Below are 21,006 nucleotides of genomic sequence, written 5' to 3'. Positions count from 1 at the left end.
CCATGTCACGTTCATATCTGGGTATCTCATAAACTGTCACCTTTGTATTTTTCTTTGTCTGACTTCTTAAGCTGAAAGCGTCTTTGGACAGAAAACTTGATATCTCTTCTGCAAATGTAAAACCAATTTGCCCTCCTAAGAAGGAAAGCATAAAAGTAGACACAAAGAGAACAAAATTGTGTTGCAAATTTCTAGGGAGATACTGCCTGCCAAATGCTCAAAGCTTGAGGCCTGTTCTGTCTTTATGGGGGGGACAAAGGGGAGATGATTGTTGTAAAGATATTAGGGCAAACCAGCACCAAAAAGACTGTGATTTTCTTAAATCAGCAGGAGTGGAAAGAAATTGAAGAGCGAATGACTTTCTCATTATGCAAATTCAATGTTTTTTAAGGGTGTATCGGTGTACCGTGCCATTGCTATAAATCCTAGAACTTCCCCATGTTGTCCCACCCTCTTGTAAAATGGAATTTGTACGTATGATTCAACTGAATCATGTGAGATACGTTTCCCCCGTGTAAGGATTGTTTGCTAGGGATAATCAATTTTGTTCTACATGCAAGTCATGTTGGTTGCAAACAAATCATTTACTTACCATGTTCATCAAGCAAAATATTGTCAGGCTTCATATCCCTAGGGGGGTAAAAAGAAAAGAGGAAGTTGCTCATAATAAAAACAAACACACAAACAGAACTAAAGGGTAAACAGGAAAATGCTCAAGAGTGCTAAGTAGGGTTGAAACAGTATACTCGGCTCTTACCACAGTTTCATTCAGTTCTCACAGTGAATCTATGAGATGGTTACCCCCAATTTCTAGATCAGAAAACTGAGGCTTAAAGAAGTTAAATAACTTAGCTCAAGGTCACAGCTAGTCAATGGAGGAATGGGACTCTGAACCTAGTTCGGTCTCATTCAAAAGCTTAGACTCTTAATTTCTAAAGCATATGATATGGAAGCATGTAAGTATTGCTCCATAGGGTCATATGGGGCATTTAAACTGTCATAACATAGGGTTACTAATTATTATTTTCATCTGTGTAAGTCTGGAGTAAATGTAAACACTCTATAAAATAAGAAAAAAAGGTCTATAATGTGATTAGATCTTAAATTTGCAGAGAATATAATTTTTTTTAAGAATGATGCTATAATTCTCTACTTAATAAATTTTATCCCTGGGGTAGTTGATAAAAAATTTGCACTAGTCTTCCATGCTTTGGCAGGTCCTTAAATCCATAGGAGGGAGCAAAATCCACCCTCTTCCAATGACGGGAGTAGTTTGATGGTAAATACTTAGAGGAACGGCCCATAGAGTTTTCAGAATTCTCCTGAAACAAACATTATTGTAAGCAGTGATCCTCTGTCAGAGAACAGCCTTGTTGTTTAGAACAGCTCTCACTCCTCCACCCTCAGGTATTTACTGCCCTTCCTTAATGTACCATTAAAGCCAGTCAACCTAAATTCGCAGAAGCCATTAGGGAAGAAATTCTGAAATCGGTTTTGGGAACTCATTTTCAGCTTAGTCAAGTGGCTTTTATGTCCCTTGAATAAGGTGACCTTAGTCTTTGACAGACCAAGATGATAAAGGTCCTCTTTTCTTCAAAATACTAATGAATAACAAGCCCCTTACCTACACATAGAATTTAGTATATGCCACACCCAGCATGCAGGTGCGTGGGTCGTCTCATGAACTTTGAGTCTCTTCTCATTACTTTGTTCGGTTCTTAAAGTTAATTCTGGATTCATAAGTGATCATCTTTAGCTGTGGCACTTTTTCTCTGGTGCTGGGTACAATTTGCTAAAAAGAGAATAAGGGGTTTTCGAATTGCATGTTTCTATGCCTACACTCTTTCTCAATATTGCAGATTCCACCCTTTGATTGATGCCATTATTTCAGGAGTTAACAAATCCAAACTCATTCATATGGAATAAAGGCCCTTTCATAATTGGCTCTTGCACTCCAGCCACATGGAAGCACATGGAGTCCCCTAAATGCACTTTGTATCCCCTCATCTTCTGCTGCTCCTTTGCCTGAATCAGAGCCCTCTCACCACTACCCCCAGATTCATCCCTCAGCTTTTATCTCAGATGCCACTTCCTACAGGTAGTCTTCCCTGATTTCCCAATTCTGAGTCAACAGTCCCTCCTATGTGCTCTGCAGGGTATACTTCTTCCGTCATACCAGTTATCACACTTATATATTTATTTTTTCTCCTACTGGATCATGATCTCCTTGATGTCAGGAATGATTTCTAGAGTAATGTCATGCTCCATCACATAGGCTTGCAGTGCCTAGTGGGAAGTAAATGAATAACTAAATGACACCAGGAGAATTGCTAGTGCACTCAAAGCTAATCCTAACAATATCTACCAGAGCACTATAGAGCACCACCAAACAATCTACAGCTTAAAGCTTGAGGTAAACCAGGTGTTAGGCTCTTACTGTCTCTTTGAGACCTACACCCACTGAGCATCAGTTAGTGTTTGCCAGGCAAGGAGGAGGCCCTTAGGAGCTCTGCCAGGAAAGAAGAGACCTGGGTATGGCAAGATCAGTGTAATGATTTCGTGGCTAGAATTTATAAGAGCTCACTGGGGGAAATGAATTGCTGTGGGTTTGCTACTTTACGAGCTTTCTATAAATCCCTAAGCATCATCTTTCTTATTTATTAAAGCCACAGATCATTATACCCACTACTTACCCCAGAAACTACCTTGATGCTTACAGAAGAATACAAAGATCAGAGAGGTAACAATTAGTTTCATGTGACACCTCTTACTTCAATCTTATATTCATCAAATATTTATCTACTTTGATAAGTCACTGTGCTAAGACCCAGGAAATATAAAGACAAATGAGGATGGAGGGAATAATAAGAAAGGTTCATAAGGGACCATGCCAAAAAAGGTTTAGAGTGGTGATGTGGAATGTTTACTACTAAATTCAGAAATGGAATACGAGGAAAACCGAAGACAATTATAAAAGAAAATGTGGACTTTTAGTATAAAAATAAAGTATCCAGGCATAGATTCTAAGTACATAGTTTATCCAAAATGTGATGAGGTAACTTATAAGTCACTACAGGGTAAACTGCAGTATGATAACATTTTTTACCCAGTGTGCTACATAAAAATTTCTGCTAGAACAAGTTGAGATTTTCTAGAAATTTAGGACCACTTCCTTATCTTTTCAGTCTTCTCAAATAATACAAAATATGAAATAACTTGTGCTAAAATGTTTCTTTCATGTAAGGCAATCTATAATACGGTTTTATTTAAGGCGATCTATAATATGGTATGACTCAGTGGTCACCAAACCTGGGTATGTTCAGAATCGCCTAGGGTGACCCCAGCATGATTTCTGTGACCTAGCTCAGTCCTACAGCAATCAGCCTATCTGTGAATGGGCCTGGCTGTCCGTCCAAAGACAGACCCTTCTGATGTGCAGCCATGTTCATAAATACCATCCAGGCATTCTCCAAATCTAAGACTATCAATCTGATTTTAAAATATGAACGTCTTAAAAGCTGATCTATGCATGTGAAAGTGATGGACAATTATTCGGTTAAATTATATAGGGAGGTCTCTTACAACCTAGATATCATTAGCAGGTAGCTAACGAATTCCCGCTCACTGGTATTTACCATTATTTGGTGATTACAATATCGGTGTGGACGGTACTCCTAATACCTCTACCTCTCATTTCCCTGACTTTCCGCCACTGTTTTCATCTATCCCATCCAATTGTTTCCTTACTCCCATTCCTTTAATCATCCCTTTGTCATTATTCCAGCCAACCCCACCCCCCACCAGCATGACCTTCTACTCAATACAATTACCAAACTGGCATATCTAACACACCGAGACCACTGCATTCGCAGAGAAAGGACCTCTTTTCTGTATTGGTTAGTGCTGTAGCTTTCAGGCTTTACAGAAGTGCCCAAAACAAAAGAAGTGCTGAAGTATGAGCAAATATTTGTGATAAAAATGAGTAAAGCTGGTTCCTTGGCTTCTCAAACTTCTGGATTGGCCCTCCCCAAATTCTATAGTCCCCCCCTGAAATCATAGGCGCAAACTGTGCAGAAATCACTTTTTCATTATTCTCACTTTAATGTACAAGTCACCCACTTACTAAAAATGATCAATTTTTTTTAGTTGGCAAACAGTAAATACATCTGGCAGAGACAGAGAGTTGTTTTGGTTTGATTTGGTTTTTCTTTTGATTGGTGTTCTTTTGTTTTTGCTCTTTTCTTTTCTTGGGGAAAAAAGAAATACATGACTTACTATTCCAGAAGTTTGAATGAATTCTATAGAAATCCTTCACAGCATCTTGATTAGCTGAAACAGGAAAGGCCATGGCCTCCGGGGTCAGTTGATTCCCAGAGGGGAATTAGGAATAGCAGTGTGCAAACCGCCTGGGGTAGGGTCCAAGGCGGAACTGATATAGCTGCTGTTCTCACTTGAATTACTTTACAAGACATTAGCAGAACTTAATAAGCTAATTACATCCTTTCACTGCGCCTAAGCTGGAATCAAGTTGCTCACCCTGCAACCTGATATGGGTATTGTGAGAACGGAGAACAAGAAAATCAGTGTATCCAAACCAAAATCAACATCTCCAGTGTCCCACAGCTTTCTGACAGGTCCACAGTTTAGGTTTAATTCTTTGTTACATAGTGTTCTCCTAGATTGGGTCCTCTCCAAATTCTGAGAGGGGAAAATATATTATACATATAATTCTATAGTAGATTACTTAGGCTGTCACACAAAGGCTAGTGGTCCCATAAACAGATCTATGAGTGTTAAGAAAAGAGTAGGGTCGGGGTGGGAGAGTGTGAGGTGCAATTGTAAGTAAAAACACATAGTTTGGAAGAGGAGGCAGAAGTGAACAGCTGTCAGGATTGGATTATTATAAACCAGGTATCATCCTCCATCTCTTTCTTACCAAGTGGATTCTTCTCTTTTTTTAAAAAATTGAGATATAATTGACATAGAACATTGTATTATTTAAGATGTACACCGTAATGATTCTGCATTTGTATATATTTTGAAATGATCACAATCAGCCTAGTTAATATCCATCACCATGTATAGTTACAATTCTTTTTTTTCTTGTGATGAGAACTTTTAATATTTATTTTCTTAGCAACTTTCTGGCTACTTCTTTTGTTGTTTTTGTTCGACTCCAGCATTTCCCACAGTTTGCTCAAAGCAATGTGAGTTGCAGAAGCCATTACAAGGAAATTAAGTAAAGGGACTGAGGGTTTTCAGGCATTGCAGTAAATATTGCCTGTATGTCTACCTTATTATATAAGATATAAAAATTAGATTCACTATTGATTTAAGTAAATTATTAAAATATAAAAATTATATATATATAATTACATATTTGCATATTCATTTTAGGCATAACTGGCTTTTCATGGATAGCTTTGCTTTTCATTTGTCGTGCCAATATACTAGATATGATTCCATTATGTATCAATAAGTAAGGTGATGAGGGCAGTGATTTTGCCACCAGGAAAATGTCATACAGTATCCCTTTGTGAATTATGCATCATTTCCCAATGTGTCACTCCAGATATCAGCACCCTCACCATGTCTTCCCTCTCTCAGGTGTCTTCTTCTCTCATGGCCTCTGAGTTTCTCCTGCGTTGTCTGGAACAGTTTAGCTTATTTGCCCACTCAGCAAGACAGAAGCTAGATTGTTAGATCCCCATCTCATGTTCTCACTCTGCTCCAGGCCGTACAGCTGAAGCTACTTATCAAGATAGTCACCCAACAAAGACATGTGTCTTTGGTAGTGTGACAAAAGGCGGTAGGGACCAGATGTTAGAAGACCATGGGGAGAAAAAAGGATTCAAATTCTTTGCTAAAGACCAGTTGAAGGAATTAAAAAGAGCCATTTAAGTCAAGATCTGAGGAAGAACTTCTTTATAGTTATACAGTCCAAAGCTGGCCTGCACTACCTCAAAATTTTAAAATGCAACATGGATGTTGTTACAAAGGCTGGACAAGCTGCGAATGAGGGGTGCAGCAGAGAACAGCGTGCTAAGCGGGCCTTTAAAACACCTTTGCACCCCAACCCTCTGATTCACTGAAGCCTTCTTCTAAAGAAGGCTCCCTGAAGGCCAGCTCTCCTGACTGATTTATCAGAGGAAAGCAGCAGGATACACATTCGACCAATACACAAATGGTGACCTAAGGGCACGGACTTGCCCACAATGACACAGCACATAAATGGCAGACATGGAATTTATATATCATGCTCTTTCCACGATTACTCACTGGTTTATTTTATAGAGCACGGCAACTCGATTCTAAACTCAGCATCTTTTTAATTGGCAGTGTCTGCCTGTGTTGATAAGGAGGGCCTCCATATTCAAGGAGAAAGAGGGCCAAGATTGATCTGCAGTTCCTGCCATGGCCATAAGAAGAGGTGTTTGAGGAGGGTTGCTAACATTTTTTTCAACCTGCTGTACTTCCTGTGAGTAATGAGAATGGTTATAGCTACCATTGATTGTGCATGTTCCGGCAGGCATGTGGCAGGCACTGGAGGGACAACATATCTTTTATTCCTCACAATAGCTCCATAACTTAGATATTACACCCATTTTTGCAGATGAAGAAGGGGTGGCTCAGAGAGTTTAAATTATAGCCATGTGCCATCTAATGATGTTTTGGTAAATGATAGGCCACGTATGTAATGGTGGTCCCATAAGATTATACACATAGCCCAGGCGTGCCGTAAGCTATACAATCTAGGTTTCTGTAAGTACACAACAAACCAATCATCTGCTGACACGTTTCTCAAAACATATTCCCATGCTTAAATGGCACATGACTGTACTTGACTGTACAAGATTACATGACTAGTAATTGACAGAGCTGGGGTTATGACGGAAGATTGTGAGGTGCAATCTTAGTTAAATCTCAAATGTTTATATTTTACTTCTTTAAGGAGAGAGAATACTGTCCTCACATACCCAGGGACCTGGTTCAAATTGGTCTGTAGCAAGTTTAATTTGTTCTCATAGTTTCTGTTGTATATTTGAAAATCGTGTAGATTTGTACTTTTCTCTCCTATAACATATCCATGGCTCCTTTAACGTAAAAGTAAAGTTTGACATCTCTTGCTGTGGAGTAAATCTGTTTTTCCAAGATGGTGAATCACACTTATTCTGATGTTACAGATCCCCAACTGTACAGTTGTACAAACATTCCAGTTTGAGAAGTATGGCCATATGCCATGATCCCAGTAATGATATTTTTAACCATCTTGCCGTCTTTGGACGCGGAATGTTCAGATGACAAGGCTTCCCTCCCGCCTTGCAGTTTAGCATTAGTCGATGCTCATTCCTTACCATTATTTCCTTTAATCTGGATTCACACAGATACTAGAAACCTAGGTCACATTTATGCATTCTACCACTCAGGAGGCAAGGACACAGAACACTAAGGACCTGACCCAAATCACTCAGCTGCAGTGACCAGCCTGAACTCAGATCTCCTGGGTCCTTCCCTCAACCCCATTTCTTTACTGAGGTTTTCAGTAAAGAAATGTACTAGTTAGAGGGAGGGAAAGAGTCTATATAGTACCAGGAACTAAAAAGGGACAAGATCAGTTGTAGTGTGTTGATGGTAGCAGATAAACTGTTGTGAGAGGGTGGTGTTGTTGTTTTTTTAATTAAGTAAAGAAGAGGAGAATTCAATTAGAGATGAAAAGTAATTTGCTCCATTTGAACATGAGAATTAAAAGTATCCTCTCTAGTAGTCGGAAAAATAAACTTGCCACTTGGAAAATGAAACACATTAACTCTCCTAGGCACCAAGAGAATAATAATAAAAAATGAAGCTGAAAGAACATCTGAATCCTTCCAGAGCCAACTATGAGCCCATTGGCTTTTGGAAGATGAGAGAAGTTCTGTATCAGGCACTATGTCTGGCCGAAAAAAAACCCACAAAAGGTTACAGAATAAAACCAGCTAGTGTACACCCTAGAATGTTTTGCTTTACTATCTTTTAAGGACTATGAAATTATAATAAGGTACCAACATGGATTATGTATGATGTGCCAGAAACCATGCTAAATGTTTTACATGTATTATTTCACTGAATCCACCCCAAACCCTAGAGGTACATTCTAGTACTATCCCAATTTTACAGGTAATGAGAATGAGTTCTACAGAAATGGGGCAACTTTCTAAGCCATGTAGCTCCTGAGTGGTGGCGCCAGGATGTAAGCATGGGCTATGTAAACCCAGACCCTGGCTCTAATGCCTGCGAAGGAGACACGGTGATGGGACTGCGGGTGGCCATAAAGTCTAAAGCAGACAGAAGAAGGGGGCCAGCCAGGGCAGACCCGATGTCCAGGACAACAGCCCTGTAGGGAAAAAATAGAAATTGGGCGCAAGGCAAAGAAATGGAAGCTGTCAAATGAGTTTTCTTGGCAGATTCTGTGGTCAAAGAGGGCTCGGGGAGGAACATGTTAGTATTAGTTGCTTAAATGAGCAAAACTGAAGTGCGGAGATAGGGAGTTAGGGTTGGTATTAACTAGTGTGTTGGGTTGAAATGGGTCTTGTTACTAGTGACGGAAAACCTGACTTCACTGGCTTAAGCAAAGAGTGTGAGAATGCATACAGCAGCCTCTGACAGCTCCCAGCTGGGAGCTGCTCCATTGCAAAGACTGGGCTTTGTTGAACACCAACATTGGACTGGGTCACAACCATATGAGCATGGAATCGTATCTGAACACAAAAGCAAGAGCCTGTGCCAACTATAAAATGGACTGTACACCCCCTGACCTGGATAACGCAAGTGACGGCTGTGTCTTTACCAGTGACAACACTGACCCACTCCATTCCTCTCACCTCGTAGATAAAAGCCATGAAAATGCTCAGCCATAGGATTGCCCCTCTTTCTGGCAGCACCCAAATTGGAGGAAAATTATGATTCCGCAAACCTTCCCCAACTCACCTAACACAGCCCAAATCCTCTGCAAGCCCTTCCCCAGACCCTCTTCTGAGATGCCTCACCGTTTGCCATGGATGCAATCTTCCTTTTGGAACAAATATCAACAAGCTCAACGTTGTTGAACCACAGGTATGTTCCTGTGGCCTTTGGCAGACGGGCACCAATAAGTGCTGTGATTTTCTCATAAACAGTCTGTGGGAGAAGCAGGCAGTCCAGGGTCCGTGCAGTGGTTCTACATCATCAAAGACCCGGTCTCATTCTATCTTTTGGTTTGTTGTCTTAGCAATTTGGTTTGCTGTCTCGTGGTCTCAGAATGGTTGCTCCAGCTCCAGACATCACATATGCGATGGGGCAGAAAGAAGCAGGGAAGGTCAGCACTAGCTGGATTTATAATCTTTTATTAGGGAAAGGGAAGTTTTTCCAAAGGCCCTTACAGTATAATCCCCCCTTGGGTCCCATTGGCCATAGTGGCTCATAGCCCACATTCAAGGAGACTCTGATGGGCGGGGGAGCAGGACTTTGATGACTGACTTAGGCCAGTCCTCACCCAACATGGGACTGGGCATCTTGTTCACAAATTGGGGTTCTGTTACCAAGGAAAGGAAGCAAGGTGAATTTCGGCATCTCCTATAGCTAGGCAGTAAGGGAGCAGAAGTACAGAGCAGAAACGCTGGCACCAGATGACCTGGCATTGAATTCCAGCCTGGTTGCATTTGACCCTGGCAAGTCACTAATTCTCCATGTGCCTTACTTCCTCATTTGTAAGATGGGAATGATTATACTGGTACTTACAGAGCTGCTGTGAGAGTTAAATATGGTTAATACTTGTAATTAGAACAGTGCCTGATGTGCACTAACCACCAAGTAAGTGCTAGCTCTTACTAGTAAAAGGAAACTATACATGTGGTATAGTATCCTGTATCTTAAATATCATGCACATGTACAGTATCTATGCATCTACCTGCAGATAGTCTGGGGTGATGTTCAAAATATTTAACAATAGAACAGCACAGTCATGGGCTAATTAGCATGGATGCTGACACTGGCACAGGAGCAGAAACTGAGGGTCCCCTGCTGCTGGGCCCACAGGTAACACTTTAGCATTTGGATCAAGGGAAGTAGAGGGTGGGTGGAGGAGTAGAAGACAGGAGGTCGAGGGGGGCAGGGAAGGGACTGTGGTAGCAAGAGAGCTCAGGCAGCAGCTCTTTACCAACCAATACACTGAAATACACGTATTTCGGTATTTTTACAACTGGTATGGCCATGCCCGTATATAGACTAAACATGAGCCTTGTATATGCTATACTGTATTGTACTATGTAGTCTGTGTGTGTTTATGCATGTATGTGTACATTAACACACCGTCTCTATATATTTTCTATGTACTAATATAGTCATGCAACCTAAAATTCATTATTATATACAAATATACATATAATGTATACATTACATACATGTAAACATTATATACATATATAATGAATATACATATATATGCATATGCATTATATATACACATATAATGAGTTTTAGGTTGCATGACTATATTGGAATATAGAATAATGTTGGTAATCATCTCAAGCACAGATAGTTCTATCCAACCCCAGGGATTACTAGGTTTATTTGGGAAGCCGTAGATCCTAGATATTAACAGTGTGGACTTTGGAGTCAGATGACTCAGGTTCAAATCTCAGCTCAGAACTTAGTAGTTCTGTGACCTTGGGCAAGTTATAACCATGTATAATGTACATTGTGTCTGCCTTCCATGTGCTTTGGGGAAACCCCTGACTTGAGGGGAGGGTTCTGTGACTCAGGCCTAAGCTAGTAAGAGTTGCCCCGTCCCACAGTCCCAGTTACTGGTTCAGGGATGGGCCGATGACCCAAATTAAGCCATTACATAGAAAGAAGAGTTAGGCTGTGGGCTTCTGAGGAAGAAGCGTCCTTGCTGTCCTGCGGTTTAAAGGACTCAACGTGGAGTCCTGGGCTGTGGGCAGCTTTCTTGCAACCACCTAGAAGAACAAGCTGAGGGTGCAGTGACCACATGGAGAGCAGAGAAGAGAATGAGGGAAACCAGGTAACTGGTGATGCTGCTGAGGTGATGAATGAAGATAACCTCTAAGTCTGGCAGACATCTGTGTTTCCCAGTATCCTAAGATAATAAATCCCCTTTACTGTTTAAACCCATGTCCCTTAGGTTTTCTGTAGAGACCAAAGATGTGTTTGGTAATATACTTCTGAGGTTCAGTCCCCCAAATCTGTACATTGAGGACACTAATAGTGTCGCTTTATAGGGTTGTTGTGTAGATTTAGTGAAATGATGCATGTAAAACGCTTAGTATAGCATCTGGCACAGAGTAATTGTTCAACTTCACTTTCAGAAAACATTGAACCAATAGTGTCCGGTATAGGAAGTGCTAGGTGGTGAGAAACTGATGATAAATTGAGAATGTTAAGTAATGAATAGTTGTTTTCAACTATCACTGAACCATTTTGATGTACTAACGACAGATTTCACTTAATGCAACATGTGAGAATCCAGGAGAAGCTCTTTCAATGCTTTATTCCATATTATCCTCAAACAACTTTGTGACATAGGTACAATTATGATCCCTATTTCCTAGATGGGACCACTGAGGCACAGAGAGCTGATGTAACTACTGTATGCTAGTGTTATCCAGTATTGTGGGCAGGGTCAGGACTCACTACCTTGTGTTTACCTGACACCAGGAGTGATATTCAAATACTTCACAAGGCACAAACACTGACTAATTGGAGCAGGGCACTGATCAGTAAAAATCCTGGAGGCCATTGATAAATGACCAGTAAAACGGTAGCAGTGGGTGACAACTAAATAGGAGCTCTGTCTGATTCAAGGCCTTACTCATAGTTCTGCCCACTGGAGCTCTACTGAGGCCACTTGTAAGGCTGTTTCTTGCTGTAATGTCTGGAACGGCTGATGGATCCCATTCTCCAGCATTTCCATCTTTATTTTCTTACCACTCCCCGCGAATGCTGTACCCTTATCTCCAAACTGGTAACAAATGCAAATATGTCCCCCTTTCTGGCTGGCTCCATATTTTCACTGAAAAACAGATAAGAAATAAGGTTGAGCTAGAGTATTGGCTTAAATAGGGTAAGAGGGTCTAGCCTTGGTTCCAGCTTCCGGAACCACTTTCCTCCTTTCTCACATGTTCCAAACACAAAGGCCTCTGTTCTGCTCCAAGACATAAACACCTTAGAACTGCTTGTCCTGCAAGGGTTGGCTCCAATGCCACCTATTGCCTGGGTCTTCTTTGAGCACCATGCTAAGTAGCCTTCATCCCCAAACTTGTACTCTCTTAGGTCCTGCTTCATTTCCCATAAAGCACTAAGCAGTCTGTAACTAGCACGGTTCTGTATGAATTTGGTTCCTTGTTCCTTGTCTGTCTGCTCAACTACACTATAAGCTCTAAGAGGACAGAAACCATGTGCCCAGTACGTAAATAAGTGATCAATACTTGTGTTACAGGACTAAACCTGACAGAATGACGCTTACGCTTTGTATTAAAGTGTGTACTAGGCAAAGTAAAATTTAACTTGGACCAAGTCACAGCTTGCATATTAACGAAACTCTTAACCTTATAGAAATTATCAAAAGCTCAGAGCAGGCTAGTTAAATGTTAACCTGCACACAAGTAGTTCTTTGCTTTTTTTCATCTGGGTTTTCACAAATGGGTGGCCTTGTGTGAAAAGCACTGTTTCAAAGCTCTTTTTGAGACTGCTTGATGCATAATACAAAGAAGGCAGATTCTCCAGTTTTCACAATGTGTAATTCATGCTCATTCATTATTCGTAGCTTGGGAGCAGGTGCTGAATAGAACATATCAACCTAATACCCTCATTACTTAACTGCCGTTTGTTTTTGAGGCTCAAGTGGCCCTTCTGCTATGGGAGTTAGAAAAAGGGAGCATTTGCAAGTTACCGCAGAGAAGATTTACCAAAACAAAAAGATGACATTTTTTTAACCTCTCCATAGAAAATGGTAGCCTGAAACCAAAATCTATTGTATTATCCCATTGCAATAAACAGAAAATATTATCAATATTTAACTTCCCTTGTAGACATTTAAAAGCAAAACAAAACACCTTGGACCACAGAAATGTTATTAAAAAGCTACGGATAGCTGAAACAGTTCATCAAATCGAAAATACAAAAGTAAGCAAAGATAGCCTCTGGGCAAGATAAAACAGTTTACCACAAACTAAAGCTTAATGGACTTGACTTACTGCATATTCTCTTGAGTGACCCTAATTTTACAAACCATTCTAACAAGTTTTGTTATGCAGTCTCCCATCCGATAATAATTCGAAGCAGCATATTAGGAGTGAAGAACAGAAGCTACTCTGAGAAACACCTGCTAAAGAAGGGAAGAGTGAAATCTTAGCAGCTAAGAGAACTATAAAAACACACTGTATTAGTTTGCTCGGGCTGCTACAACAAAGTACCACAAACTCAGTGACTTAAGAAAAACCCAGAAATATATTGTCTCACAATTTTGGAGGTTGGAAGTCCAAAATGAAGGTGTCAGCAGGGACCTGCTCCCCTTGTAATGTATAGGTGGGGATTCTTTCTTATTCCTAGCTTCTGCTGGTTGGCTGGCAATCTTTGGCTTCCTTCCCGTCCTCCATATTCACATGTAGTTCTTCCTGTGTCTCTTCACATCAGCTCCCTCTGAGTATGTCTATCCCTGTGTCCAAATATCCTCTTCTAATAAGGACACCAGTTATTAAACTGGATGAGGGCTCACCCTAATGAACTGTTTATTTAATTACCTCTGTAAACACTTTATTTCCTAATAAGGTCACATTCTGAGATAGTGGGGGTTAGGACTTCAAAACATCAATTTTGGGGGGACACAATTTAATCTGTAATACCAACTGAAAATATGTATCTAATGTTTGTTGCTATTGGGTAAAGAGCACTAAATAGCTCATCTGACCTTGAGGATGTCTAAAAGTGAAACCAAGGGAGCCTAATACGAAGAGATGGTCTTTGAATCAGATAATCCTATGTTTGTATCTAGCCTTAGTATACTAACTGGATGCTACTGGCCAAGTTACTTAACCCCATCATGGTATTATCGACTATAAAAATAATGGTATTTGCATAATAAGTTATAGCTTGCCCTAACTCATGAAGAAAGTGACACGTGTATTTTGTAGTGTAAATTAAATGGTCAAAATGTTGGTGAGCAGAAAGGAGTAAACATCTCCAGGAATTTAAAAAAACGTCTTTCCAGATGCCTCATTCCCATGGGCTTCAGAAAGCTGGGGTGTCACTGTGTTGGCAAGTTCCTTCATAAGGAGCTCAATTGTCACTCAGTGTTCATTGACTAAAATGATTAGCTGCAGAAAGATCTTATTTTTTCCTATGAATTATCTCAGGATAATAAAATGTGACTTCCAAGACACTGCAATGTGTGTGAGTCAGACAAAAACGGGCAATCGCAGCCTAGCAGATCTCTGCCTGTAACCCACTAAAGGCCTTGGTTAAAACATTTCGGTTCACAACTGATTGCAAATAAGACCTTGATTAGTAAATGTGCTGAGAGCTGTTTATCACACCTCTGTCACATGCTCTTTAGACAGTTCATTTCCGTCATGCAGCCTTCTTGGGGAGAAATAGGTGTGTGGCAGAGAGTAATGAGATCATACTTTAAAGAACATCCTACCAGGGCGGAGAAGAAATCACCTCAGACCCTTAGATATGAAATATTCCTGATCATTCGGTCACACCTCCTCCCTTTTTCCTTGACAGGGAAGTGCAGGACTATGTTGAAGGTCGTAGAAGACATTGGTGCCAGATTCTGGCATAGTACAACTTCTTTAGAGGAAGTATGGTGGACAGACTATGGCGAGTCCACCTCCGGATGTTCATGTCTTGTATAATCCCCACTTGTAATACTGTCCTATAGATTTCGTCCGTCATGGATTTATTCAGCAATCACTGTGGATTAGATTATATAATGGGGATTAGAACACTAGGGAGGTGTAGTCTCCACCCATAATGGATTCAGTTTAGGAGGGAGAGAGGGTGTTTTATGAACATTGTGATCCAGGGGCTACAATTAAAAGTATGATCATGACCGTTGTGAAGAGTGTGAGGGTTGCATATAGCTCAGGACATACACATAACTGCTTATTTTCTTTACAGTACATGCCACAGAATTTCACACCTTTCTGAAACGAGTCTTAAGTGTTTACTTGACTCCCTTTCACCCGGGAATATTACCAACTCTGAATGAAGGGGAGCCATCTGTCCTTTCACCATTAGAGGTCAGCACTGAGCATTGTTTGGCAAACGTGCTCAAGAATCATTCTTTGAGTGAGTGTTTATGATACAAACGTTATTCCTCTTCACTATCAAGATGCCAATTTCTAGAAGAATGATGGAAACTTCTAACAAGTAGTTACTGCAGTCCAAGAGGGCATATGTGAAGACTAATTCCTAAGAGCATCTTACAGAGGCTCTGAGATGAACCTGGGTATCAGTTATCGGTTCCTAGTATTATAACAGAGAAGACAAAGATGATGAATAAAACTACCACCCTGTCTTTTTTGGGCAATCATAAATTTTCTTTTATTCCTACTTCAATGTATCTGTGATCAACTGCAGATGAAATTTTTGCAGCTCTTTCTGTCGTACTGCAATTATTTACACAAATTCCTTAATTCGATTTTTGTCTCCTTCCTATAGGAATTTAAAATCAGTGAGTTATAACTTCATTAGAGTAGGGGTAATTCTTAGAAAGAGGATGAAAAAATTAAACATCCATTCAACTTGTATTTTGAGCCAAGATGGCTTATTTTTTAACTGTCCCATGGAAGTTCTTCTCATTAGCTTAAATTCACAATTAAGACTTCTTTAACATCTGACAAGAGAGTGAATACAAACTGTCTTTGGACTGTAACAATTACTTTGCCTCACATTATTCACTGAAGAAATTGTGGCAATCCACATATAAAATAATATTACCCCACAGAAAGGATTGTAATGAGCTTCATTTTCCTTAATCTTATTTTTTTTTAAAGCAATTAATCACTTTGTTCATATTTTAAAACCTTCATTCACCGATTGCATGCAAGTAAGGGGAATATTGAATTAGTACCTGACCATAATTTGGAAATTAAAGCTGATTTTCAAAGCTGTACTCATAGAAAAACAATTGACTTCTTGACTAACAAGAAAACTGTCTAATTGTATAATTCAAAATTAATGGTTATTATGAAGTCTTGCGTCTTTCACAAGTATAGAAAAAGAAAGATTCTGAAATTGAGGAAAATTCACTAAATAGTCTAAATATTTAGAAAAGTACACAAAAAAATTCAAGTCTGTAGATTTTTAAAAAAATCCACAAACAAAATTAAACAAAAACTCATTTATGTCTCACTTGGAGTGTATGGCAGAAACAGGACCTATGGTGTTTTTAAAATAACTAGGCTAGACATTGCTGGCAGGAAAGTCAATGCAAACAAAAATATCAGAGCAGTCCATTCAGTGTTACACAGAGAGACAAATGAATACTTTCACTCATTTAGCTCCCTTTACAAGGACTAGACTCTCCTTCCTGCTTTGGCTATTAAAATCCTTTTTAACCCCTCTGATCTCTCAAGAAACTTCGTTCCATTACCCGAAACTACCTTCTCCGAAGTACTTCCGTCTTTCTCACACAACCTATCTTCTAGTTTTAGGCAGTTCTATCATTTGTAGGTTCTATATGTACCATCTTTGCCTGTACAGAAACTGAGGGAGCTTGAGGCAGGCGGTCATGCCTTACAAACCACTCCCTCCTCTGGGCTTACAGACTGTGATCAATAAGTATCCATAGGGCGGAGAGTGGCTAAGAGCTCTGCCTTCCCCTCAAGTGCAGCCTCTCCTCATTCTTAGCTAAGTTGCTTTCTGAACCAGAGTTTCATCAACTGTAAAAAGGGGACAATAACATCATCAGCCTCCGGGAGCCGTGGGCAGATGGAATGAGGTAATTGACAACAGTATGTTCGCAGAGCGCCTGGCGCCCAGGAAACCCTCAGTAAGCTATCTTCTAGTTTTCTAAAATTGAGAAAGCTGCAGCTGCTGCTCCACACACCTTTGCTGACTGTTGTGGATAATTTTGAATGTTCTACCGTGTCCAGAGGCAAAATGTTTCCAGTCTGAATTTAGGAAGTCACAGATTTTATAGCTGCAGTTTTATGCAGATGGTCTTTCCTTGTCTGGGGAATCGATTGCATTTCATCAGTTCTTCTTCAGTCATGCTTTAATATCTTTGAACTCAGGATGTGTCTTACAATGCAATCTTCTGAGTAGCTGAGAGAAGTTGTGTTATCTTAGATTCAGTCAAATCCAGCATGAATTTGCTGATTCTTTTGAAAAAAGAGATTTTAGAATTACTCAGAAGCCTCTGTCTCTTCTTCTGTATTGTTCTTCATACTCTTAACTCTGCCCCAGGCGCCCCACCCTCAGAGTGCCACCATCATGATCCCTCAAATGCCTTAGACAAAGAGGCACTGCTTAGTTTCCCATGTACATGTTTTTAAGACGTTGACCCCATTTCAAATTGCTATCTGGCGCTCCAAGGCCAGAAAGTCCGGGTCTTAGAGCTCTCTCGCAATTAAACTGTCTATTTGGATACTACTGTCTTGGAAAGCCTTAATGATGTTGATATATGTCCCAATTTTCCCAGACCACTTTTGAGTTTTGCCTGTTGTCCCAGCGTAATTACTAATAGCAATTCCTTTTATTCTCAGGAGTATGCTTGTTTGGATGACACATTATATGGTTACCCAACGTGAAGACCAAGGTAGGTCTCAAATTTTGGGCTTTAATGCCTTATATTTTAATTTTGTCTTTGTTATTTGTAAGCCCAGGCTTCTAGTCAACCAGTCACTCATGTGGTTCAGGCAATGTTCATTCCTTCACATTTTTGCTGCACACTGATTTTACACTGAACAGCAAAAATACACATGCCCCTCACTCATGGAGTTTACAGTTCGGTAGAGGAGAGAGACATTAATGAAGTACACACCAAAAATGTCACAACTCCTCAGGAAAGGTACAAGATACCACAATTGCCTACAGAATATAGCACATGGGGAAGTGGGGTGGACCTTGTAGGCAACAGAAATAAACCTGAATTGTCTTTTGATCCCAAGAGGATGTCATCTTCACATGGCATTCAAAACATCACTGAGTTTGCCTTCCATTCATTTGCCACGGTGAGGAGACACTGCGGTACAAATAGGCCCTTCTGAAGACAGGCATGAAGTCACGATTGTGGATGTACAAAGGGCAAGGAACAGAAAGTTAGTCCTTGGTTTCTTATTAAAGTGGCAACATGATGATGGGAGCGATACACAGTGAGGGAGAGAAGGACAGAACAATGATATTTGGTATTAGTAAGCTCCTCGAGGGTACTGATTGGATCAGGTTTTCTGTTTTGTTTTCTTTTCTTTTTTTTCCCCTCCTGAACTCCTTTTGGAACACAGTAATAACTAAGCATACCATAAAAGTGCTCAAAGCATCTTGACTTGTGATGACAGGGAAAGTGAAGCCCAGAGAAAGAAGGCACAGAACCAAGATATGAACAGAGCAAGAAGGTTAAAAGGCGATGCTGGTTTCCCTTGGGTGCTGTCTCCTTTCTGAGCTCTGTAATGTCAGCAACCAAAACAGACTGTGGGGTGGCAGTTCAGCTCTGAGAGGGACTTCATAGGCTACACATATGAAAAGTGCTCCTCAGAAAGGACCACGGGAGGACAGAAACCAGTGTGAGGGAAAGATTGCTTGTGAACAGGATTCCTAGTTATTGACAAAACACCAGGTGCATAAATTTACTTCTGAGAATCTACGTCATGATTCACTAGTCTACCAGTACTTTCCATTTATCTGTTGCGTGAAGAGCACATTTCCAATAAAAATAGGCCCTTCCAAAGACAGGAAATTAAATACTAGCTACATAAGTGTACAGAGCCAAGGCAAAAAAAAAAAAAAAAAAAGAGAGAGAGAAAGAGATTGGTTTATGTTGCCTGCACAGAGAATCTATAAATTATGATGTTACATCTTCTTCCACAGGTTCTGCAATAATCCAGATAAATTCCACATAAATGTCAGTTAGTGGCAGGCAAACATTTTCTCTAGCCAAATTTCTACTAAATGAGACATAATTGTACATAAAAACTCAGCAAATTCTTTAAGGATTAGAGATGACAATGGCAGTCACGTGTGTTGATTTGTCGTTTAATGATGTATCAATGCATATATTTCATGTGTGCAATTAATGCAGTTGGGACTGTAGGCAGAGCTCTGACTCTAGGATCAGAGATAACTAGGTTTAAATCCTGGCAACGCCATTTGTCAGCTGTCCTTGGCAAATGTTTGAGCCACAGTTTTCTCATCTGTATAGTGGGGATACTATAGTGAAATGGGGAGTCCTCCTTGGGTTTTGAGAATAACATGAAAGTACTTAGCAGCACCTGGCATGTAATAAGCCGTCAGTAAATAGTAGTTCCTTTTATGGTGATTAGGTTCAAAATTCTTATAAATAACCTGGATGATAATTCAATGTATCCTAATCATGGTTTTCTCATATTTAATACTAGTCTAGCTACATCTTCTCTGATCACTTATCACAAAGATCAAGTGAGATACTCTATAGGAAATCATCATTAAAACTACCAATTTCTTTATAAATGTAGCATATTCTCTTTTCCTCTCTCTTGTCTGTGTGGGTTTATCGCTAGTTGCGTTACAGTTGACCCTTAAACAACACAGGTTTGAACTGCAGAGGGCCACTTAATACATGGATTTTTCTCAATAAACACACAGTCAGCCCTCTGTATCCCTGGGTTTGGCATTTATGAATTCAACCAACCAGGGATCGAAAACACTCCTGATGGTTGGCAATCCTCACATGCAGAGGGTTGACTGTATGAATTGTTTTACATCATTTCATATAAGAGACTTGTGAATCCCGGACTTGAGTATGTACCAAGGTCCTGGGACCATCCCATGCAGATACCGAGGGACAACTGTAGTTGTTTTTGGGGAGTCAAAAGTTGTATGTGGATTTTCAACTGAGTGAGAGGGAGATCAACAGCCCTAACTCCCACACTGTTCACAGCTCAACTGTATTTGTTTGTCTTAATGTAACACACATGCTCCAAGTGAAGGAGACACGTTGCTTTTGCTGACTTCTATTTGCAGCACACACAGCAGGAACTTGATATAGGGGGGATGACAGGCAGATGTTAGGACTCAAACTTTCTCCCCAATTTTCTTCTTTCCTATTCCATTTTTCCCCCTTTATGAATGTCCTTAATTTCTATTTCAATTAATTCATTTAATATTTATTAAGTTCCTATATGTCAGCTTTCCTCCTCTTTATCCAGGCTTGTGATAAGATAGCATCAGTATTTATTGATTCTGGTCTTGCTCTTGACTGACTCTAATCTTGGGTACGATGTGCTTAGTTTGTTTTTTGTTTTAATCTGCAAAAGAAGGACAATAATGCTACTTCAAGGGACTGTTGTAAGAATTAGGTGAGGATGAAGTGTCATGTTTAACAAGGACCTGTTGAATGCAGCAGGTTGTGAATTCTTTCCCGTGCACTCCATCCAAGGCCGTCCCCTGGGACGCGACCCACCTGTGAATGATGCGCTGGCTCTGCAGGTAGTCTAGGGCCATGGTGAGCTCGCAGATGAAGAGCTTCACGGTGACTTCCTGGAAGCGGACATTCTGCTGCAGGTGATAACGCAGGTCCCCACCTAGCAGGAGGTCCACCACCATGAACATGTCCTCCTCATCTTGGAAGGAGTACCTGGAACAGAATTAGACATGGACGTGTGTATAATGCATTCACGCACTAGAGAGTCCGAGAGGCAAAGAATACCCTACAGACCGCAACAAAGAGTTGTTGAGCTGAGAGCTCAAGCTTTGGGAGTAGATGGTCTGTCACTAGTTCGACGACCCTGTGGCCCTCAGTTTCCACATGTATGAGATGAGAATGACAAG

The 21,006-nt window shown here is 40.4% G+C and overlaps 1 protein-coding gene across 3 annotated transcripts in view; it reads right to left on the bottom strand.

Annotated features, from left to right (window-relative positions):
• The window catches only part of STK32A (serine/threonine kinase 32A), a 98,243-nt gene that overhangs the window by 32,211 nt on the left and 45,026 nt on the right, over positions 1-21,006 (bottom strand). For all 3 annotated transcript variants that reach the window (XM_088798693.1, XM_019739132.3, XM_019739131.3), the window contains exons 5-6: positions 20,639-20,812; positions 593-630 (exon numbers count right to left, since the gene is read on the bottom strand). In XM_088798693.1, coding sequence (XP_088654819.1) covers positions 593-630; positions 20,639-20,812 — 212 coding nt within the window. The remainder of the gene's footprint in view (positions 1-592; positions 631-20,638; positions 20,813-21,006) is intronic.

The sequence above is a fragment of the Rhinolophus sinicus genome, chromosome 5 (genome assembly GCF_057876585.1).
Source record: "Rhinolophus sinicus isolate RSI-liver-muscle chromosome 5, RSI-T2T, whole genome shotgun sequence".
NCBI classification, from domain to species: domain Eukaryota; kingdom Metazoa; phylum Chordata; class Mammalia; order Chiroptera; family Rhinolophidae; genus Rhinolophus; species Rhinolophus sinicus.
This window is presented reverse-complemented; position numbering and strand designations above follow the sequence as displayed.